Here is an 18,525-nt window from a genome sequence, read left to right as displayed (position 1 = left end):
TAATCTCTTACCTACTACTTAACCTATATTCAATTCAATTATATATATATATATATATATATATATATATATATATATATATATATATATATATATATATATATATATATATATATATATATATATAACATAACATGTAGTTCCATATCTATATGGAACTACATGTTAGCCTACATTGTCCTTCACCACACGAGTAATACATTGCTTTAAAATAATTCACTTAATAATGGTAGGGTCAATTCTATCCTTACAACATTTGGGCAGACAATCTAAATTACCTTTATATCTGAACTCATTATATAATGCAAATAAGGTTGCTTAAAAATTGGTGGGGACAATTTGAGCCTCCTGAAAAGTTGTGTTATGTCCCTACCGTCCCTATGCAAACCTACGCCCTTGCTCTCAGGGTTTGTTGGAGCAGGGAAACACCTAAAACATGCAGGAGTGTCTATTAATAACATGGCTTTCCTAAATGATGCTGTGTGTCAGAGACTCGTACATAGCCCTCCACAGAACCGGCAACACTGTTTAGACGGGGTAGTCATTGGTTCGTGCGCATTAAGCCAGATTTATCATTTTGCGTCAAATGTCTGGCGGCTCCGCGGCGGAGACCCTGAGCGACCGCGTCCTCATCGTCGGGAAGACGTCACTTAAAGGTGCACCGCGTCTTTAACTTCACTGCGTTCCTGCTCCAACATCCACATCTGGGATAAACAAACATGTCTGGCAGAGGGAAAACCGGAGGTAAAACCAGGGCGAAGGCCAAGTCCCGGTCGTCCCGGGCCGGACTGCAGTTCCCGGTGGGCCGCGTCCACAGGCTGCTGCGTAAAGGCAACTACGCGGAGCGCGTCGGAGCCGGAGCCCCGGTGTATCTGGCCGCCGTGCTGGAGTATCTGACCGCAGAGATCCTGGAGCTGGCTGGAAACGCCGCCAGGGACAACAAGAAGACCCGCATCATCCCCCGACACCTGCAGCTGGCCGTGCGCAACGACGAGGAGCTGAACAAGCTGCTGGGAGGCGTCACCATCGCGCAGGGAGGAGTGCTGCCCAACATCCAGGCCGTGCTGCTGCCCAAGAAGACCGAGAAACCGGCCAAGAGCAAGTAAAAACCAGCCAGAGACTGCGGCCGCGAGGCCGAGCCCTTTTTATTATGTGCGTCTTTTTTGGTTTTTGCGTCCTGATATTGAAGTATGAGAATAAAACTGTGTGCGTCACCGGGAGATTTCCGACTGCTCCTGCTGCTGGGTTTCTTGGCTTGGAAAAATGGAGGATAATGGAGGAGAGAATGAAGACCATCGCAAGAAAAAGAAAAAAAACTTTTATATGGAGTGATTTGGAATTGTCGCACTGTATCATGTGTGGTGTTTCATTACAGACTGTTTATTCCCATCAGCACGGGGTCCGGGCTGCAGGCGCTGCCTAAAGACGGAATTATGGTTCTGCGTTAAATCTACGCCGTAGGCTCTGCATTGGTGTAACGGAACTATAAATCACCCTTAATGGAGCATCTTTGTTGATACACATGCAGTGGCGTCAATTCAGTCGAAGCTAAGGTATGGCAAGGTTACGAGTCACATTAACTAGAGTATCAATCAACACGTCCAGCAAATACTTATCACAGAAGTCTGCTATGTACAGTGTGGTCAAGAAAATTGGAATTTTTTCAAATGCAGTCTCGCTCACTGCAAAAACTCAAAATCTTACCAGGAATATTTGTCTTATTTCTAGTTAAAATGTCTCATTTTTAGTCAAAAAATCTCATTACACTTAAAACAAGATTCATCACCAGAAAAATAACGTATTTGACAATTTTCATCTGTTTCAAGTAAATTTTCACTTGAAATAAGTAGAAAAGTCTGCCAGTGGGACAAGATTTATCTTCTCATTACAAGCAAAAAAAATCTTGTTCCACTGGCAGATTTTTCCACTTATTTTAAGTGAAAATCTACTTGAAACAGGTGAAAATGGTTGTTTTTTGAGTCTTGTCTTAAATGTAATGAGATTTTTTTGACTAAAAATTTGACATTTTAACTAGAAACCTAAGACAAATATTCTTGTTAAGATTTTGAGTTTTTGCAGTGTATAATAACTAGTGAAATCGATCATGTTGTTCTGATTTGCATTTGTAGTTATTCTATATGTATTAAGTAATAGAATAATCAATACAAATGGACACAGAGTAATTCCATAAATGTATTTAAAAAAACAAACATTTACATTTCCCCTTGAAGCCAAGGTGTGGCGGCTGCCATACCTTGCCATACCCAATTGACGCCCCTGTACACATGTACCATTCATTTGCTCCATTTTCTCATTTTTCACGTGTGACAACGATTGTATTGTCAAAAATCTAGGCCTTTATTATTATTTTTCAACACCGCCCCCCTTAAATATTCATAGTACTGTACAATAATAGGCACATGGACGTTTTATTGTGTTATCAAAGTTGTAATTACATCCATGTGTATGCTCCAGTCTCTTCAAGATGTAAACATAAAAAACACAGGAAAGCAACTCTCTTCTTGCTAAATACAATGGAATCCTTGTTCATGTCATTGCGCCTTAAAAAGATTAAATGTGTGTTTGCTTCTGAGGGAAATGACAGCGTGTGTTTGTAGACTAATTTTGTCCTGAATGGTGCATGCTTTTATTGTCTGTACTATTTTGAGGTTGACAGAGGATTTTCTATGCTCAACTTCTGCCAATAGTTAAAGGACAACAATCGCAGGGCAGCCGGACAGCTCTGCTGCCTGATAATAATAAAAAACTCAGAAGGGCTGTGTTTTATCTTGTACTGACATGTTAAACATTCAGCAACATAGATTAGGGTTGAATTTCTAATACATGCCAACAAACAATGGAGATTTCACAAATCCACACATTTATTAAACAGTATTAGATGTGTAAACCTGAACGAATCTAAAGAAAAATACACTGTGTAAACACTAGATTGTCTAGGTTTTTGATGGCTGTAAATGAAATTGAGAACTGTTTTTAAAGATGCAGTAAGAAATGCATGAAAACATATATGAATGATATTCATGCGTTCACATTCCACTGCATTTGTTCACCGATCTTTCCAGCAAGTTTGATTTCATAAATTCATCTTAACATAAATCACCTTTCCAAGTTACTTTTCAGCAATCTGTCTTTGTCACTGCAGAAGAAATCTCTGTGTAGAAGGTCCTCAGGAAATCAGGCCTTTGTGTTCAAGTGTCCTCAAATTGCCTGTCAATCAAGACACTTAATTGTTTATCATGTTTTGTCAGGTGCCTTGGATTCACTGACATGTCTTACAACAAATGACAACGAGTAGCTTAACAGTGACAGCAAACTATAAATACAGACATTTTAGAAATGCATCACAGCCCGGTAACCTTGGCAAAGATTGTGTTGTTGGACTTCATGCCAGCACCTCCTAACAGTCTGAGTATGTGTGAAGGCCACATAGCTTGGTGTTGGCCTGTATCCTGGTCACTGGCGAGGATTTCCTCTGCTGGAACTCACCAGCACAGTAGCAGGAGGAGAAGGTGGTTCCCAGATCACATCCAGCGGCCTTTTCTGACAGGCTTCTTCTGACAAGGTGAAACAGTTGATTACATCCCAGCAGGGCCAAACAAGTCATGTCTGCACATGTCAATAAATTACAAATGTACTTTTAGTTTTACAAATATGTATCATATTGTCTTCATAGTACATACTTTTATTTTAGATTGAATTTCATTTTCACCCAATTTTCTACATCACTGAACTGCAAGATACAGACATAAAAAAACAAAATTAACATGTTCCTCCCCGACTTCCTCCCACGGTACAAAAACATGCGTAGTAGGTTAATTGATGATTCGAAAGTGCCCGTAGGTGTGAGTGTGATATGCATGGTTGTTTGTCTGTATATGTGGCCCTGCGATAGATGATTCATCTTGAAGCTAAGTAACTTAGTGTGTGCGTGCATGCGTGTGTATAAACATATATATGTATATATATATATATATATATATATATATGTACATATATGTATATTTTTTTATATATATATATATATATATATAAAAGGATTTATTAGTAGTTTTGTCATTTTGTAATTAAATCCAACCAGAGTGCAAATCTGTATACACATATTATATATATATATATATATATATATATATATATATATATATATATATATATATATATATATATATATATATATATAATATATACATATACAGATTTGCACTCTGGTTGGATTTAATTACAAAATGACAAAACTACTAATTAATCCTTTTGCCATCAACAATTTTCAAGACAGTCACATAGTTGTAACATAACTGACACCATAAAAGTCAGAAATGATGCACCTGGACTTTCAGTGATCAGTCTCGTACCTCTCTATAGTTATATTTGTGGCAGCTGATCTTTTATTAAGGGGACTTTGGTGAACTTTTTCTTGTAGGCTGTTATGAAGCCCCCACCTCACAACACCCCACCCCCACCAACGTTCACATCTCTCTGTTTCTCACATGCTTTTCCGGTGGTGTTTTGCAAAAGTAGACCTCCCCCAGGAAGCCACAGACCTGCAGAATGTATGATACTTAAATGACATTCAAGCCCAGTGTTTAAAACTACAACACTCCAATTTAGGTTGAAGAAGCCAACCCCAGGATGGCAACTAAACAGTAGATAGTTAGCAAATACAGAAACACATACATGTTCATCATATCAAAGTTATTGTGTTTCTTCCTTTGTTTATTTGTTAAACAGATCCTACTTTTAATGTCATTTAAAACACAACCCTTTTCTAATATAACTACAAAAAGAAAAAAAGGAAAATCAACTTCTACTTTTATTGTGATCACATGAGCATCTCTTGAAACTAAAAGTTTGGGGAAACCACAAAAGTGACGTCACGGAAGGTCCCTCAATGCAGTACAAATGTCCTGAGTGATGTGGAAATGCTGCAGAGCTGAAGTGTTATTCTACGTGACAGATATGGCAGTGAAGCAGCGGCTCAGTGTCTTCTTGCTACTCATACAGGGTGAGTCCTTTACTTTAGATACTTCATGACAACTATTGACAGAGCTTATGTCAAATAGAGAATGCAAATAGGAAGGAAGAATGGATACCATCATGTAACATAGTAAAGCCATTTTTATTATTGTGCGTCTTTTTCAAATCCCACATATGTTATCGTTTGTTAGAGAAATCCAAGCTTGAATTTCAAATTCTGGCCTTTCTCATACATTATACACGTTATAGCTTGAGCTTGCAGTTTGTTTCACATGTGTGTAACTTTTATTTTAGACCATTTTTTGAACCCCATCTCTGTGTCCAGTTGCTATATCCTTATGTTTAATTTGGTTTCAATTTAGGGTTTGGTTTATAGTAGACAGCAAGCATTAGGATAAACTGAGAACTCCTCCATTTGGATCTGTTTACAGTAAGGCATACTTTGGCGACTTAGGCATATTTTGAGTCTTATCCGAATCCTTTAAACAGTAGTTCATTTTGATGCACCCCATTTTTAACATTGATTACCATTTTGCTGTAAACAGATGTTTGGTAAACACATTTACGCGTTCAAGGCATACACCCTGCCTTTAAATGACCTATTAGGTCGTTACTACACTGTGACAGGGCTCACCTTGTTTCACAAAGCCACTGACTTTCTCCCAGACACGCCACACAACATTCTTCCACAAGTCATCTACACAGTGTCAAACAGGCATCTTATGTGGCTGATCATATCTAGGTATTCTGTGTCTGAAACTCCTCTTATGTGAGGCCTACATCTTTCTAAAAATGCATATCTCTCTGGAGAAATACTTTACTGTTATTACTTTTATTTTATTTTATTTTTAAATAGTAGAGCCCTGCCATATTTTGATCTTGACTGACATACTGGAGGAAACGCTGCGATAAAATTGCACCACTGCATTTACTCATTTATTGCTGCTATTTATTGTACAACATAAACAAAGTTATATCAAAAACACAAAGACAAAACCGTTAATGTATTTATGTCTGTGTCAGTATGCCCCCACAAATGTCATTTCTCGACACCGTTGCCCCTCAAGAAAACATTTGACACCTCCGTAACACCCTCGCTCACAGCTTCTACTTTCTCAACCTACATGGAAGAAGTGACCAGGGCACTTCCTGTGACAGCAGTAAAGCCTGAGAGATGGAAGGTGGGGGCTGGGGGGCTTCAATATACAATCATTTTCTGTCACGTAACACCACCTCAACGACCTCAAATATACATGTATGCGTAGCGCCGGGACAAAGTTAGACCTGGAAACAAATTAGTCAGCCTGTGAAACAGTGGAACCAGCTCCCACTGCTCTTGGCTCCACATTTTACTTTTCTCATTCCTCTGCATGGTTGTTGGTCTCTGAATGGTCAAGTGATTTAAAAAAAGAAAGTAACATTTGTCTTTAAAATATTTTGTGACAGAGTTCTTGGCTTGAATATTCAAGAAATTAAAGCACCTGTTTATTTCATTGCAGTTTCACTTGCAGTTTGGCAACATGTGACTGTGATGGAGGGTCGCACGGTTTTCTTAACATGCCCTATTATCAACCCTCACATGACCAATGTCGAATGGAAGAACCCAGAAGGATACGTTATGTTTTTCAATTCTAACAAAGGTGAAGACATCTCTTGACTCATTCGCATCAGACACTCCATTGAGCCAACTTACAAGCATCCCTCAGACTGGTCAAGGAGGGGTTTTAAAAATGTTTCTTTTTTTTCAGCATTGAATGATAAACGATACAGCATCACCAATCTGTCGCAGACAAAATTCTCCATAAGTATATCTCGTGTCACCTTAAAAGACGGAGGCAACTACACGTGCTCCCACTACGACCACCACACATCACAGAAGAAAGTGGAGGTGACGGTGTTGGGTGAGTGTAATGGCAGAGCAGCTTTACAGATGGAAGGGATCGAACTCAAAAACCTATATTTGTTATCACTATAACTTTAATCATACTTGATGGATCGTCTACATAATAATTTGGAGAAGTAATGCATAATGCTAAAATAACATTTGTTCTGTTTATTAACTTAAAGGTTCTCCCACCATGTCAGTGGTGAAGCATGATGGAAAGATGGTTATAAAATGCACTGCAGAGGGGAATCATCACCCACCCCAGATTTCTTGGAAGTTTGATCAACAGCCTGAATTTCTTGGTAAGTAGAAAGAAAATTATAATTAAGGGGTTAAATTAGATTACCTGTAAGTTAAATAAACAATCTTGATAAAAGATTGTGGAGGCTAAATATGTTGTCATATTTCACAGCTCAAGAAAACGTTCACCGTGAAGGCAACAAATATGTATCCATGGGAATTATTCATCTTTTCCCAGTCAAGAACCAGGTCACTGTGAAATGCCTTGTTCGTCATCCAGCACTGCACTCACGACCCTTGATGAACTTTATGATAATTGGACGAGACAGTGAGTATATTTCATTCAGTCACAACCAGCACCATTGTCCGTAACTATAACTTCATAAATAACCGTTAAATATTCACCAGCTGATGAAACGTATGAGATGGCCCATGTGTTGATCAAAACTACAGCGTAGCTCAGTTCCTCATGAAGAGTACTATTCGTGGAAACAGGAATAAGGAATGCACTGGCTTTGTTTTCTCTCAAGTATTATTTCGCTACGCTCTCAGCAGCACCAGTCTGTGACACTGCACTGACCAAAACCAGGGGAATACAGCCCCATGCTGTTTCCTCTTTCTCTCAGTCATGTGCTTTCATGTAATAATTGACGAAACAAATGTGTGCGGATTACTCAAATGTCAGGATGACTTTTATGACAGATTTTCTCAGGAATCCGTGCTGTGTTCACTGACCACGCAAAACCCTTTCCTTTGTTGCAACAGCAAAAGTACCCGTCCGTACAACCTCAACGCCACCAACCCCAGTACAGCCTCAAGCATCAACGGGACTTCTGGGGACAACAGGAACCCCGACCCGGCATGATGGAACGTCACCATATTTTCAACCCACCAGAGGAACTGGTACCTCACTAGGGCAGTCGGCGGTTACCCCCAGCCAGAATGCTTTTTCAAAGTCTGTGACAACATTCTCCAGACGCCCTTCGAGCCCCGTTACATTCACAACTCGTCTTCCCACCACAGGAGGTGATTAACACTTATATTTTTATATGATTTTCACATCACATGGGCTTTAACCCAATATTCCATATCAGATAACACACAATACGAAGACATGGGAGACACAAACTGACCAGTATTCAAATATATTATGTCATTTTGGTTTGGTAAGTATAATGTATTATTACCCTAAACTAAAATGTATTAAAAACAACAGGTTACTTAAAAGAGACATGACTGAATAAATGATTGTTCAAAAAGTCAATCTTACTACCATCTGTATGTTACCAAGGGGATGTGGTAAAAGAAAGTAAACTGTACATAAGGTACTGATATAAAATGTAAATGGGGTTTAAATTGGTTTACCTTAAAAGTAACCCCTTAGTTATAACCCTGTAAAAGGAACGTGTAGCCTTGGGGGTATGAAATGGAAAGTATACGCCATTATGGTTTCATCATGCGCTAAACTCCGCCTGAACCTACAGTACTGTGGTCGTGGCGTGGTCGTGGCGTTTCCTGAGACGGAAAGCTAACTGTGTCACGTGAAACTGAATGGAATCATGAAATGAATTTAATGTGAGGAGCATATTCAATGTGTTTGTCAAAGATGTCACCCTTCTCTTCTAAACAAGGCTCTTTACATCCTTTTCTTTCTTTCTTTAAACTCCAAACTGTTTGTCAGCAATACATCAATATGGAGATTAATATTTACACAAAATATTTCATCCTCAAAAAACAGATAAGAGAAGAAAAAACATTCAGTTGTGTACTGGCATGTTTTGCTTTGTGCACATAGTTGTTTACATTTTGCAGTTGACTTCATCTATGAAAATATCTTCCATTTAGATGATTCAGGATCCTCTGGACGGCCAAATTCAACTCAGATTAACAATGACACCACAAACGAGACCACAAACACTACAGGTAAGATATCCACAACATTGAAGAATATAAATATGGGAAACCGTTTTGGAAGGTTGTCTAATGCCATCTAGTGGCTTTTCTGGGCATTTGTGTTAAATGTGGGAGGAACAGCCCAGCACTGAATCACTGCTGAAGATGAGTTAATTGTTGTACTATCTGCAATGTTTTAAAGGTGGGACGCCTGAGATATCAGAAGACACCTATAATAGCACAAAGACAAACATCACAGGTAATCATGACACACTGTTAAGCATGTCTGGTAATGAATTAGTGATGACATAGCTCCATTTGAACGTGTGCAAGGTTTTCAGATTGATTGAAATGTAACAATTAACCAATTTTAATGAACTTTTGACTCAATAGGAGCTCCAGGGAATTCCTCCGTACTGGTCCTCCTGGTGACGTGCCTGATTGTTTGCCTCCTGGTGGTGGTTATATTTTTTGCCATTAAGCTGAGGAGAGCACATGTGGCCTGGAGAAAAGGTAATAAGGCCGCTGTTTCATTTTCTGTACACAACCACACTAACTGGACTAAGAGGATGAATCTGACTCTGTGTTATATATTTCACATATTTTGACGTAATAGTGTTAATATGTTAATACCCCGTTGTGCTTATATTCTTGTCATTGCTCCACAAATACGCTGTTCATTATTGTGTGTTTTAAAGTACAAAGAGTGGGGAAAAAAGTAAATACTGGGTTGTTGTATGAATGTTTTTATGTATTTAAATGTTCTTTTTAAATCTCACAGTTTTCATTGTTACAGAGAATGAAGAGTCGGCTCCATCAGAGGAGAGCAGTAAATCCAAATCCAGTCAGGATGAGAAGAATCCCCAAAGTCGAAGAGGTAACTGAAATAACTGAACAATTCTTCGTTTCCTTTTCTTTTTTTGTCAAAATTTAAGGTTCCTTTGACATGCTTTCACAATTTTAATTACAGTTTGTGTTGTGGATTGAGATACCATCCACATTTCTTTTGTACCAAAAAACATTTTGATATTTTCATTAATCTATCATTTATTCAACCAGTTTCTGCAACAAAGAAGTAACTGTGATATTATCTCTCTTTCTCTCTAGGAATTTTCAACACGGCATTCACACAGTACATTGTTGAGAAGCCAGCAGTGATAACTTCAGATCTAAACAAAAGTGCCGTGACTCCAAAAGAAAGTACAACAAATGACCGGGGGACCTCTCAGTCTAAAACCCAGACACAAACTTATTCCACATGCCACGTGAAAGAGACGCCACTTTGATCAATATGTAAAACAGCTGTTTTGATGTCTTCAGAAAGCAGAATGTTTCTTTCTTTTTTGTTTGGGAGGTTACTTTTGTGGTGTTTAAGGAATACTTTTAAATCATGATAAGGAAGAGCATACTAATACCAGGACAAACCTATCCTTGCTCTCTAATAGCCTCAGTTCTTGGACATATTCCATAGATCATGAAAACCTTTTCATGTTCATAAAAGGTCCATTCAACTCGATACCATGTTTATGTGATGAATGTATATGTGTACTATGCCAGCCGTACAGAGCAACCCAATAACAGACATGAAACTGCTGTAATAAAGGGATACCAACATTTAAAAAAAAGTAAGTTGTGGTATTGAAATAAATGGTATCAAAGGCGCCCAAAAATGTTTTCATGGTCAATGCCACTTAAGCTTCCTTGGTGTGCTCTTATAAGGAAACATGACTCCACAGATTTAGTGTGGCAGGCAGATGACTCAGCAGGAATGTTATGCCAAAGTACATGCACCAACACTGAAATAAATACATATATTCTGACGTATTCAACACCATGACGTCAGTAGTTTCAGAAATACCCATCCGTCTTCACCATGATGTCACAGTCACAGCCCCTCTGGACATTTGATATGAACATCAACTGATTCTGATGGGGTTAGTTTATGTACTGAATGAATGAATGAATGAATGAATGAATGTTACATGAATGAATGAATGTTACATGAATAAGGACGTTTTTGTGTTTTCTTGATAAAATGCTTGTGGAATGTATAAGTCACAAACAAAATGGCTACTACTGTATATCATAAATAATGATTAAACGTATTCATAGTGTATCACTTATTTGTGTTTTGCACATTTTTTCTTTTCCCAAAAAATTGGCACCAAATATCAAGATTTTAAACGATCTTCTTATTAAGGACACCTCTTTGCAAATTTTGTCAAATGGTCTAGACTTTAGACTCTAAACAAAATAAACCGGGCGGCCTTTTTGTTACAAATGTACTGTTACTTTAAATAAACAGAGGCACAAAAGGAAATGCGGTACACGGCCAAATACAATGGCAGTAAAAAAGAACAAATCCCCCTTAATTTATACTTGAATAAATGCCAATACTTGTATAATCTATATCGTTAAGTATGACTATCAACTATCTAGAAAATTCTACTACATTCTGTATCAGCATCTACAGATGAAATCGCCATCTTGAACGCTGCTACCATGCGGTCATTGATGGGGATTATGAAACACACTGAAGCAGGAAGTAGGCCGTTTGGATATCTGCTATCCTCTACCCCATTGGTGGATTGGTGAGCGCGCGCTCTCAGCGTGGCCGCTGATTGGCTGCTGCGGCGGCCATATATTACGTGCCGACTGCAGTAAACTTCCTTTCCCTTCTCCTCCTGGCAAGCTCCCCTCGCCTCTGCCATTGTCCTACACATTCCAACATATTCACACCTCACATCACCAATTCGGTAAGTGCCTGACGAGTTTTATTTTATTTCGGAAACTATAAAATATTGTAACTTCTCCGTCTTAGCAGGGGGAGTATTTTACGTTCCACGCTTAATGTAAGATTCTCAGCATACGAAATTACCGTTTACTCATTCCGTGATAGACGGATTCATTGCATTTTGATTATGTTTTAAAGAAGAGGGACTTGATGGTGTATTTTGTCGGCTTTAAGCCGCATTTGTGGCTCGGCAGAGCGGCTGCTCGGCGGGTGGGGGCGGGGATGCGGAGACTCGGGAATGTTCCAGAAGGTTCTCGCTGCAAAGCTTCCTGCTTCCGCTTCTTTTTCAGTGTGTGAAGGCTGATTTATGGTTCCGCGTTACACCAACGCAGAGCGTACGGTGCGCGTTGCCGCGTGCCCTACGGCGTAGGCTACGCCGTACCTACGGCGTACCTCTGCGTCGTTTTAACAAGGAACCATATTTCAGACTTGAGCACGGGAGGGATCTTGTAGTGTTTTTATATTTTTTCTCCCCTTTCTCGTCTACAACATTTATCTTACCCCAGATCTTAATACCAGGTAATGTGACTATTAACTAGACTATTTCTAGGTGATGTGGGTCTGTGTTCTCCATGAAGGAGACTACTAACTAATGGGGGATTAGCCATTAATATTTTTAAAGGTTTGATTTATTTTTTTTTGTGTGTTGACTTTATAGGAACCATTTCGTATTTAATATTTGAATAGTTTGATGATTTTTGTACTGCAATTCATGGGAACCATGTCTCCTTTAATTTAAATATTTGACTTTTTTCTGTGTATGTTGCATCTCATAGGAACCATGTCGAAGGGACCAGCAGTCGGCATTGATCTTGGGACCACGTACTCGTGCGTCGGCGTCTTTCAGCATGGCAAGGTTGAGATCATTGCCAACGACCAAGGCAACAGGACCACACCCAGCTATGTGGCCTTCACAGACTCTGAGAGACTCATTGGAGACGCAGCCAAGAATCAGGTTGCCATGAACCCCACCAACACAGTCTTTGGTAACTAACTTGATTCTGTTTCACATACAATACAATGGTTTATTAATGCTATTTATAAAATAAGTTGTGGAGTAGGACAAAAATAACTTGCGTAATCTTGTCCTTGACATGCACAATGTTTCAGTGAGACCACCTGCACATCCAAACGATAAAGGATAGCTGGCTTAACATACAGGAGACGCCAAAAAAAAAAAATCTTGACAACTCAATAGCTCTATCACAAACTTGGTTTAAGTATTGTGGCTTAATGTTTAACTACCTGTCACTGAATGCATTATGATTGTATGGGGTGCAGTACTGAAATCTAATGGGACTAATGATACAATTGCTCGGAGGACAGTCTGTTTCTAAAATTAGAGCTCTGTGCTAGTGACGTCTGCAGTTCAAGTTGAGGTTTAGACCAACTGCATAGGCCCTGCTGTTTTTAGGATATTGCGTTGTTGGTTCTGCCAGCTGAGACTTGCTAACTGACAGACATTTCAAGTCCAACCTAATCTTCGTGACGAGTTTGGATTCACTTAGACAGTCTTGAAGTTCCAACTTTATCTTGTTACACTTTAAAGGACTAGCCTTTTATGCATGTTTGTTCATAGAGCATGACCGCAAAGTAATGGACACAATCCTTCTGAGAATGGGTGTTAATTATTTATATTAACTTTTATCAACAGATGCCAAGCGGCTGATTGGGCGGCGGTTTGACGATGCCGTTGTGCAGTCAGATATGAAACACTGGCCCTTTAACGTTGTCAATGATAACACTCGGCCCAAGGTCCAAGTTGAGTACAAGGGGGAAAGCAAGTGCTTCTATCCAGAGGAGATCTCTTCCATGGTGCTCACGAAAATGAAGGAAATTGCTGAAGCCTACCTTGGAAAGGTATGTGCCCGCCTGACTAAATAAGGTAATTGTATAATGTGAAATGTAATATCCTAATGGTATTATCTCCTTTCAGACTGTCAATAATGCCGTCATCACAGTACCAGCTTACTTCAATGACTCCCAGCGTCAGGCCACCAAGGATGCTGGAACCATCTCTGGCCTCAATGTTCTTCGTATAATCAATGAACCAACTGCAGCTGCTATCGCCTATGGTTTGGATAAGAAGGTAAATTAATTAGTGTTCATTTACAGGAATCATTTGTTACTCCATAAATCAACTATACTTTTACTGTAGCAACCTTTCCAACAAGCAACTCAAATTTAAAGTACTGAAAGTTTAACTCCAACTTGCTCTTTTTGTCTGAGCTATAAAAAGAAACTCTAGACACTAAACCTTAAATGCCAGATAAAACATGGGACATGTGCCTGGCTGTTTTGTTGTTCTGACTTGTATTTCGTTGGATTCCAGGTTGGGTCAGAGAGGAACGTGCTCATCTTTGATCTTGGTGGTGGCACCTTTGACGTGTCCATCCTGACCATTGAAGACGGCATTTTTGAGGTCAAGTCCACCGCTGGAGATACTCATCTTGGAGGGGAGGACTTTGACAACCGCATGGTTAATCACTTCATTGCAGAGTTCAAACGCAAGTACAAGAAGGACATCAGTGACAACAAGAGGGCTGTCCGTCGCCTGCGCACCGCTTGTGAAAGGGCAAAGCGTACCCTGTCTTCCAGCACACAGGCTAGCATTGAAATCGATTCCCTGTATGAGGGAGTCGACTTCTACACCTCCATCACTAGGGCTCGCTTTGAAGAACTCAACGCCGACCTCTTCAGAGGAACCCTCGACCCTGTTGAGAAATCCCTCCGCGACGCTAAGATGGACAAAGGGCAGATTCATGACATTGTGTTGGTTGGTGGCTCCACCCGTATCCCCAAGATCCAGAAGCTGCTTCAAGATTTCTTTAATGGAAAGGAGCTCAATAAGAGCATCAATCCAGATGAAGCTGTGGCCTACGGCGCTGGTGAGTGTTCAGTTTAATTGCTTTAACTCAAAAGCTAAAGCAGGTCAAGGTCGTGGACTGTGACCTCAACTCAAGTCCTCAGTTGGTATTTGTCCTAAACTGTCTTGTTTGTAGCTGTCCAGGCTGCCATCCTATCTGGGGACAAATCTGAGAATGTTCAGGACCTGCTGCTTCTGGATGTCACCCCCCTGTCCCTCGGTATCGAGACTGCTGGAGGTGTCATGACTGTCCTCATCAAGCGCAACACCACCATTCCTACCAAGCAAACCCAGACCTTTACCACCTACTCCGATAACCAGCCCGGCGTGCTCATCCAGGTACAGACCAGATCATGTGCTTCACTGTTAATGTGTTGTAGTTTTATTTTACTCCTGCTATTTGTAGTTTCCCTCAGAGGCTGCAAAACCAAAAATGGCCCAGACTATACTTGAATATACTTGGATGTCTGAGTGAATAAAATTGATGCCAAATTGAGTTTGTCTAACTGTTTTTTAACAGGTTTATGAGGGTGAACGTGCTATGACCAAGGACAACAATCTGCTGGGCAAGTTTGAGCTGACCGGAATCCCACCTGCTCCCCGTGGTGTTCCTCAAATTGAGGTGACATTTGATATCGATGCCAACGGTATTATGAATGTCTCCGCTGTCGACAAGAGCACAGGAAAGGAGAACAAGATCACCATCACCAATGACAAGGGTGAGTGTTTTTAGGTTTTTTTTAGTATTAAAGCACTCAAATTTCTGTGGAGCTATTTCTGACTGCAGCGTGCTTCCAGGTCGTCTGAGCAAGGAGGACATCGAACGCATGGTTCAGGAAGCCGAGAAGTACAAGGCAGAAGATGATGTCCAACGTGACAAGGTCTCTTCAAAGAACGGTCTGGAGTCGTATGCGTTCAACATGAAGTCAACTGTGGAGGACGAGAAACTTGCTGGAAAGATCAGCGACGACGACAAGCAGAAGATCTTGGACAAATGCAATGAAGTCATCGGCTGGCTGGACAAGAACCAGGTTTGTTTTTTTAAATTGATGAACCATTTGACATGAAAGATGACAGATGTGTAACAGCCCTTTTCTCTTCCCAGACTGCTGAGAGGGATGAATATGAGCACCAGCAGAAGGAACTGGAGAAGGTGTGCAACCCCATCATCACTAAGCTGTACCAGAGCGCCGGTGGCATGCCTGGAGGTATGCCCGAGGGAATGCCCGGCGGCTTCCCCGGTGCCGGCGGTGCTGCTCCCGGTGGCGGTGGATCCTCCGGCCCAACTATTGAGGAGGTTGATTAAGCACTGCACTCAGACCATCTTGAGATTTTTGTTTTTTTTCTAAGAAAGAAACCCTCTTACTGCGTAAGCTTAAGAGTGCACCTAAAATGGGGATTTTATTGCATTGTTTGGGACATGACTAGAAACAGCTTGCCTGCATAATTAAGCAGTCACTTCATATGTATGAAATACTTTGTACACGGTCACTGGCTTGACAATAAATCTTGGAACCCTTTACCTGTCTCGCTTTAATAATTCTTTTTAATGGCTTCATTGCAATGTGAGGTAAAGATCACTGTTATTTCAAGCGCTGTGTCAGTGGTGTCCGCGTCATGGATGACATGATGCCCTGTTAATCTGTCTTGTTTGGGCAGCATAAAGTCTGCTAGCACCCAGGGTAAACTAAGTCAGGCTCCTGGTTCTCATCTGGTTGCACACAATGTTGTGAAATTGTCCATGGAGCCCACAATAAATGTGAATCTCAAGAGCTTTAGGTGCAAAAGAATTGGGCCATAGTAAACGCAAACTTTAAAAACATAACTGGACAAATATGTGATCCAGCAGAGAAGCTTGTTTCAGAACTGCCTGACATATAGAACCAAAACTAACAAGTGTATTTGAGTGTCAAGGCACTAGGTTTTAGCTGAAAATAGTCAATTAAATGGCTTCAAATGTATCAAGGTGTAATCCAAATTTCTTTTTGGGATCAGGTTGGACAAATGTGTTAATATCACTGGTCACTGAAATTACAATTCCCAAAAGAAAATGGACAAACACTTTTTCAACAGAACATGGATAAATGGATAAAATTTATCTTCAGCACATGAAGTGATATGTAAGATTAAAGTCTCCTGTTATGCATTGGGTGTCTTTAGTTGGGGTATAAAAATGGTCACTGCAGCTCGGTATCATGGTTTTCACAACATTGATCAGAACATTTCAGATGAGCATGTTGGATATGGAAGGGAGTTGACGGGGTGTAAAATCATTGCCAAGTTTCTTACTGAAAAAGCAGGATGGACTGGTGGCTCTTTGGATTTAGGTTGCATTTCTAACCAAAAACTACAGTTAACTACCCATGTGCATCTAATTGTTCTGGGGGGCTAAAGACCTTAAGTGTTCATGTTCCGTTTTCTTCCTGCATTGCCAACTGTTTATCCTTAGACCCACAACTACTGGCAGTTATGATCTTGGTTTCTGAGAATACTTTATTTCTACCTGTAATGCAACATCTCTGTGCTGGTTTGACCTGGCTTACATTCACCAGCCCCTGCCCACCAAAAACAGTCTTTAACCTATTAACTTTTCCCCCCAATGGGTTGTCGCAGTAGTCCGGTATAAATATGACTACAATAGCATGGGATATTGGTAGAAAAAATAGAAAATACAAATATTGTATAACTAAGCATCTTTGAGATTTTTTAAAAGCGCTATATAAATTTTAACTGATATATCAATGTGATTTGTATTAACACATAAAACATTAAGTTAATGTTCCAGTATTTGTACAGTGCAAAGTCATATTTAGTCCAGGTGTGTGATTATGGCTTTGACACAGTCTAGATCTGTTTTAGTTTAATTGCAGTATGTAAGGATTTCCTGCATTGTTCCTTAGTCATGTATACCGTAGTCGGGCTGTAGTCGAACCGAACTGTTCTTGAAATCGGCCTATAGTGGGTACAGAAAGTATTCAGAGCCCTTTACATTTTTCCATCTTTGTTTCATTGCAGCCATTTGCTAAAACCAAAAAAGTTAATTTTATTTCTCAATGTAAACTTAGCACCCTATCTTGACAGAAAAAAACTGAAATTTAGAATTTTTTTGCAAATTTATTAAATAAAAACTGAAATATCACATGGTCATGCTTTATACAGTAGGCAGCTTAGAAGAGAGTAGACACAACGAATGACTAGTTAAACAAATAATAGAATAAAAAGGAAAAGCCAAGGTTGTCGCTCCATCGTAGGAGCCCAGGCCTACAGTACATCCACAAACCAGAAGTGTGAAAACATTCAGTGTTAGAACTGTCAACAGTTGGATCATATTTCTATTACGGGGATAGTTGCAGGACTGAACAAAATAGCAAAAAGGTGGGGATTTATTAATAGCGCCACCTTGGAGCAAAACCTGAAACATGTCTGTTCGACCATTTTAATGATTTATTGAAAAACGTTTGAAATCTATGCAATAACGGTTAGACACTGTTTGACACATATTTGGTTGTACTTGGGATTTAGTAAAAGTACATTTCAATATATTTCTTAATACTTAATCTGAACATTAATTACTGCAATACTGTAGCTGACTGATGTGTTAAAACCTCACCGGACTTTGTAGAGATTCCACTGACTCACTTTGACATGTTAGTGAGCTGAAACTATCATCTATCTATCTATCTATCTATCTATCTATCTATCTATCTATCTATCTATCTATCTATCTATCTATTCATACATCCATACAATGTTTTCAAAGAACAGCAAATTAGAATGATGCTCAGATTATAATGTCTGCAGCAATTAGACTTTTTTTCACATTACACGGATGATAAAAGAATAACAACCGTCATT

The 18,525-nt window shown here is 39.7% G+C and overlaps 3 protein-coding genes across 3 annotated transcripts; all 3 read left to right on the top strand.

The window, feature by feature from the left end:
- Positions 1-434: 434 nt before the first annotated feature.
- LOC133459224 (histone H2A) lies at positions 435-1,601 on the top strand. Its single transcript, XM_061739093.1, has one exon. The coding sequence runs from the start codon at positions 720-722 to the stop codon at positions 1,104-1,106; it is 387 nt and encodes a 128-aa protein (XP_061595077.1). The 5' UTR covers positions 435-719; the 3' UTR covers positions 1,107-1,601.
- A 3,225-nt stretch (positions 1,602-4,826) lies between these two features.
- LOC133459350 (cytotoxic and regulatory T-cell molecule) lies at positions 4,827-11,115 on the top strand. Its single transcript, XM_061739240.1, has 10 exons — positions 4,827-5,020; positions 6,492-6,632; positions 6,741-6,893; positions 7,060-7,179; positions 7,290-7,445; positions 7,883-8,143; positions 9,213-9,269; positions 9,404-9,523; positions 9,807-9,887; positions 10,118-11,115. The coding sequence occupies exons 1-10, from the start codon at positions 4,930-4,932 to the stop codon at positions 10,294-10,296; spliced, it is 1,359 nt and encodes a 452-aa protein (XP_061595224.1). The 5' UTR covers positions 4,827-4,929; the 3' UTR covers positions 10,297-11,115.
- Positions 11,116-12,580: 1,465 nt separating this feature from the next.
- Positions 12,581-16,190, top strand: hspa8 (heat shock protein 8). Its single transcript, XM_061740236.1, has 8 exons — positions 12,581-12,790; positions 13,459-13,664; positions 13,741-13,893; positions 14,137-14,692; positions 14,807-15,009; positions 15,191-15,389; positions 15,469-15,701; positions 15,776-16,190. The coding sequence occupies exons 1-8, from the start codon at positions 12,586-12,588 to the stop codon at positions 15,974-15,976; spliced, it is 1,956 nt and encodes a 651-aa protein (XP_061596220.1). The 5' UTR covers positions 12,581-12,585; the 3' UTR covers positions 15,977-16,190.
- The last annotated feature ends 2,335 nt before the right edge of the window (positions 16,191-18,525 follow it).

This window comes from Cololabis saira, chromosome 14, assembly GCF_033807715.1.
Source record: "Cololabis saira isolate AMF1-May2022 chromosome 14, fColSai1.1, whole genome shotgun sequence".
NCBI classification, from domain to species: Eukaryota; Metazoa; Chordata; class Actinopteri; order Beloniformes; family Belonidae; genus Cololabis; species Cololabis saira.
The sequence above is the reverse complement of the archived record's forward strand: the minus strand, read 5'-3'. Positions and strand labels throughout refer to the sequence as shown.

Coding starts and splice junctions, on each gene's coding strand:
- LOC133459224 (XM_061739093.1), top strand. CDS start 720: ATGTCTGGCAGAGGGAAAACCGGAGGTAAAACCAGGGCGAAGGCCAAG.
- LOC133459350 (XM_061739240.1), top strand. CDS start 4,930: ATGTGGAAATGCTGCAGAGCTGAAGTGTTATTCTACGTGACAGATATG. Junction 7,180..7,289: donor TCAACAGCCTGAATTTCTTG/GTAAGTAGAAAG, acceptor CATATTTCACAG/CTCAAGAAAACGTTCACCGT. Junction 7,446..7,882: donor TATGATAATTGGACGAGACA/GTGAGTATATTT, acceptor TTGTTGCAACAG/CAAAAGTACCCGTCCGTACA.
- hspa8 (XM_061740236.1), top strand. CDS start 12,586: ATGTCGAAGGGACCAGCAGTCGGCATTGATCTTGGGACCACGTACTCG. Junction 13,665..13,740: donor CTGAAGCCTACCTTGGAAAG/GTATGTGCCCGC, acceptor ATCTCCTTTCAG/ACTGTCAATAATGCCGTCAT. Junction 15,702..15,775: donor GCTGGCTGGACAAGAACCAG/GTTTGTTTTTTT, acceptor TTCTCTTCCCAG/ACTGCTGAGAGGGATGAATA.